Genomic DNA, 4987 nt, shown 5'->3' with positions numbered 1-4987 from the left:
TTTGTGAGCATTTTCAAATTCTTTTTTTAGATAAGGTTTCATCCCTTAAGCTTTCCTCTTCGTCTACATCTTATCCTGTCTTTTCCTCTGAGTGTAATTCAACTTTTCATCAATTTGAGCCCGTGTCGCTTTCGACTCTGAAGCAGCTGGTTGATCAACTAAAAAACACCAATGTTGTGTTTGATATTCTCCCATCACGCATTGTTAAGGGCTGCTTTGATGTAATTGGACCGAGCATTCTGTTCTTAATGAATTTTTCTCTACTCTCTGGATCTGTCCCACTGGCCTTTAAGCATGCTGTAGTCCAGCCTATTCTGAAAAAGAAGAATCTTGATTGTTATGATCTTTTGAACTATCGACCAATCTCTAAGCTTCCGTTTCTGTCCAAGATCCTGGAGCGACTAGTTCTTTCTCAGCTTCAGGCATACTTAGACGCGAACAACATTGCAGAGAAATTTCAGTCTGCCTTTAAGCCACGGCACAGCACTGAAACGGCCTTGCTTAGAGTTCTCAATGACCTATTTGTAAGCACTGACTCTGGACGCTCTGTGGTCCTGGTTTTTTTGGACCTTTCCTCTGCTTTTGATATGGTTGATCATAACATTCTTCTACTAAGACTTGAGCATACTGTGGGTATAAGAGGCACTGCCCTCAACTGGTTTAAATCCTATCTTGTTGACAGGTCTTTTTCGGTTAATTTGGGCAACTTCTCATCTTCCTCGGTACCTGTACGCTGTGGTGTGCCTCAAGGATCTGTATTAGGCCCTATTCTCTTTTCGCTATATCTGCTCCCTCTTGGAGCAATTTTTGAGAAGTATAATATTGCCTTTCATTGCTATGCTGATGATATACAGATTTATTTTGAGATTACTGATGATCTTGCTATGTCTTTTCACTATTTTCATGAATGCATGCGTGAGGTTAAAGGTTGGTTCAAGAGTAATTCTCTTGTCCTGAACGAAAAGAAAACGGAGATCGTGGTGTTTGATAGTAAAATCCCCTGCGACCAACTGTGCGCTGCTCTGATGCCTTTTGCTAGCTCCCCTTTCCTGAAAATAGTGCACCTACTTATATAAATTATGGGCTTCTATCATTTCTACTTCCATGGATGTTAGCTCGCTTAATTGTTATACAAACCTATTATGTTGTTTTGCTGTGTTAGATAAAGTGTTCCTTGCTGAGTTTTAATCACCCGCTCCGCACTCATCTTTTCTAGATGGGTAGTCTAAGGCCAGACTATATTTCCGGCTTTAGCAAGATTGCTGACTTGTGGTGAAATAAAAGAAATCTCAATACTGTCTAAGCATTATTGCGCTGACTTCCAGGTTTGTGAGCGTCTACTTCATATCTTCCCCTTTTTACTGATTGCGCCTTTTCCTTGTCTAATGCTCTAGCATCATACACTTTAATTTCTGTAAGTTATTAGATGCACAGATCTGTCCAGATATGCTGTAAGAATTTACTGCTAATGCCCGTCATCGCCCCTCCCGAATTCTTGTAAAACATGGCCTTTTAGCAGGAAGTTTTCTTGTTTTCCAATTGCTACGTCCTATGCTTTTCTTCTTGCAAAGCCTTGCTATACTTTGGTCCTTCCAATTACTATGAATACACGCAGTCTCATATATTTCAAAATGTTATCTTTCACTGCTTGAACGAAGCAGTAGAATTTTTAGGTGGTACTCAAATAATAGAGTAATAAGGATAAATCTTGCCTACCGTCGTTAATCGAGCGTCTACACTTAAAAAAATAAGCAAGTTAAATCACGATGATATTAAAATGTAATTAATGATCGTTTTGTTTTTGCTTCAGTGATTTGTATTGTGAATATCGACTAGATCAATACCCGTCCCCCTGTAAGCACTATTTCATTGCATTGAGCCATTATCTTGATCTTATGTCTGACCGCACAAATTAGATCTCTATGCTCGTGTTATATGATGCCTTTTTTTGCTAGCTTCTCAAATTCTACTCTATGATGTTGACCATGTTTTAGCATTAAATTATATTTGAGGTCATTGAATGATCTTGAGAGCATGAGATGGATTAGCTCGCATTGTACTAAAATTTTAGTACATAGGGACTAAAGTGGTACTGCGTGATAAGTGTTACGTATGTGAGATAATCATATGCTGCGTCGCATTTCATTTCTAAGGCTTAGATAAATCGCTTTATATTCCAGCGATCACTCTGAACATTGTGAAAAATATTATTCATTAGCACGCACTTTTCGAAAGATCTTTCCGTTGGATTTTCTACTGCAACTTTTCTATTTACATTTGCCGTGAATTTCACTCCCCTACACCTTCTTCGTTGAGTATTGATGATTGAGGAAGTTGTACTCACTGAGTATATAACGATCGGATGCGGAAACGTGATTGATCGACTTCTTACAGATGACAACACAGTCGATCAGTAAAGCTTATGTATGTCTCATCACTTCCATGATTCTAACTGGACCTTAGCACTGGCTTCAATTAGAACAAAATGCACGCATTAGCCTGAATTGTAAAAAAGTCGTTAGGCTGTCTTCAGATCCTGACAAAACCAGTTAGTTAATCAGTTAAAGGGTCTTGTAGCAACCGATTAGCTGCCATCCCTTCACCGAACGTGTATGTATAAACACGCCTCTTCTTACACGACAACGATATTCACAACCAGAGCTCGCGTATTACTCGGAGTAGAGCATCTTATAAGTTTTTGTTTATAAAACTTCATCTTAAGTTGTCTTATTCTGTGATCATTGTATACCTATCGATATTTCATGTAGGTCAGTTGAATTAGCTGCACCTGCTGTAGTCAGCCCTTACACACACAGACACAGAGAGAGGTGTGAGTTTTCTTCAGTGTATTTCTGACATTCAGGACTCCCCTCGAACAAATGGCCATAATTTCCTAACCGTAGAGGCTAGAACGGTCATTCAGACATTGTTTTGTTCAGAAGAGATGGGGGAATCTTCAGGTCTTCATAATTCAGAGATAAAATATAAATTATTAAAGATATATGACTTGTAAAACACTGTAACTAAGTAGAGGTGAAGCAAAAACTGCCTTGACATGCCCTCAAACAATGTTTTGTAACTCTAAATCTCTATGGAGCATCAAAATCATTCTTTCACCGTAAGAAACAGCAGGCTTTGGTAAACAGTCATGGAAATTTTCAGGGCTCTGGTGAAATCCATCAAAAAGATATGATGAGAGAAAAAAGTGCCTCATTTCCAGAGTTTTAAATCTGATGAAATCTGAGCGAAGAACAAATTTCCTACCCTCAAACAAGTGTAACTCATCTCAGAACGGTAATAGGTGAGAAATATATTCTTGAATTGTGAGCATCAGGAGTGTCTGAAGATATATTGGCACAAGCCTCATGTCTTAACTTCTAGTTGTGTGGATGCCTTTGAGGGCATCCACACAATTAGGTCAAAATTCGTACTCATAAGTTGAAATCCACACACAACCAGCTTTGTATCTGTAACCAGACCTTAACAAAAAACAAATTGTAACTTGTATAAATACTTTTACAAACAAGTCTTTACACACACACACACACACACACACACACAAATTCTCATCTATAAATGCACAAACATAACTTTTTCAGATATTTTGGTTTACAAGGTCACAAAACACAGTTCACAAATATGCATCTGAAGTACAAAATATTTATGACCACAATTTGAGCCCATAAATATCCACAAAATGTGTCTTTTTTGGCTACAAATTAATAAAAAACAAACATGAACACAAATTCAAAATTCTGCAAATGAGCTGAATCCTGAATACATGTACACAGAGGGGCTGAGACCTCTGTGTCACAGTCTAGCTGCAAAGCTGACTGTGTGGACTGAGGAGGGCGACCCCACAGCAACACACGAAGAGACAAAACAAAACTTGAGTGTGGCAAACGAGCCGTTTATTTAAAAAAGAAGACAAACTAAACAATAACCTAAACTGGGTGAACTAAGACTGAAAAACAAAGAAACCTTGAACATGGGACCAGGCATGGATACATAGAAAAAAACTGGAAACATGACGTGAACTTGGCAGACGTCCTGACGACGAATGACTGGAAACACACAGACTAAATGCACACATGAGGTGATCAGCGGAAGTGGAAACACATGGGGGAAAAAGCTGATATGAATGAACAGGGGGAGAGTAAAACTAAACACATTTGAGCGTAGAAACACAAGATCTCATCAAAATAAAACAGGAAACATAATGAGACGCAGACATGACAACAAGAACTTGACAACACAAGACATGCAGACATGAAACACATGAAGGGCGAGGAAGACTTAACACAGGGGTTGAAGACACAAGGGGAATCTAATAACAAAGAACTATAACAGCAACCTAGGCATAATAGAAATGGACTTAGAAAACCTTAATGGACTTAAACATAGATCATAAACATCAAAATACACTAAAACTCAAAATGCTGGGTCAAAAAAACGCAGGATAGTGACACTCTGAGGTTTTTAGACAGCACCAGATCACAAATCATCAGAGTTGCTGAAAGGAGGCGTGGTTTCATGTCTGTTTATTAAAGGGGGTAACTGCACCAGCGGCAGAGCCAGGCTGCTGACCTTGAGTACCAGCTGCAGCTGAAGTTTGGACATTTTTATTTTTGCCTGCCAGGAACTGAGATAATACGAATGAGAGGTTTATCAGAGGGATTATGTGGAGTGTGACCAGGCCACTGCTACAGGAGTGTACACTCGCCTGCTACAGGTAGCTCAATTTGACGTGGTAGACCGCCTCCTGAGCCAGATATTTCTTTCAGCTGCATCCTCACATGGCACTAACCATTATAGATTCATAATCATTTTCCTGGACAGACGCAGGGGTTGTCCTTTCTTCTTTTGAGATACAGTTACTCCTACATAGAGCTGGGCGATAGAACGATAACGATATGTATCGCAATATAACTTTTACTCGATAGAGAAATTAAGCTATCGCGATAGACCTCGCCGCTCTTGTCCTCCT

General features: G+C 39.2%; 1 protein-coding gene across 1 annotated transcript in view; it reads left to right on the top strand.

Annotated features, from left to right (window-relative positions):
- Positions 1 to 3536: 3536 nt before the first annotated feature.
- Positions 3537 to 4987, top strand: part of LOC102312413 (peroxisomal succinyl-coenzyme A thioesterase) — a gene marked incomplete in the record, with an annotated part of 30685 nt that continues 29234 nt past the window's right edge. Inside the window, 1 exon segment of the mRNA XM_042214995.1 lies at positions 3537 to 4732. Within this exon segment, the coding sequence (XP_042070929.1) occupies positions 4680 to 4732 (53 nt within the window).

This window comes from Haplochromis burtoni, unplaced genomic scaffold (genome assembly GCF_018398535.1).
Source record: "Haplochromis burtoni strain Fernald_Lab_line unplaced genomic scaffold, NCSU_Asbu1 Contig_638, whole genome shotgun sequence".
NCBI lineage: Eukaryota > Metazoa > Chordata > Actinopteri > Cichliformes > Cichlidae > Haplochromis > Haplochromis burtoni.
This window is presented reverse-complemented; position numbering and strand designations above follow the sequence as displayed.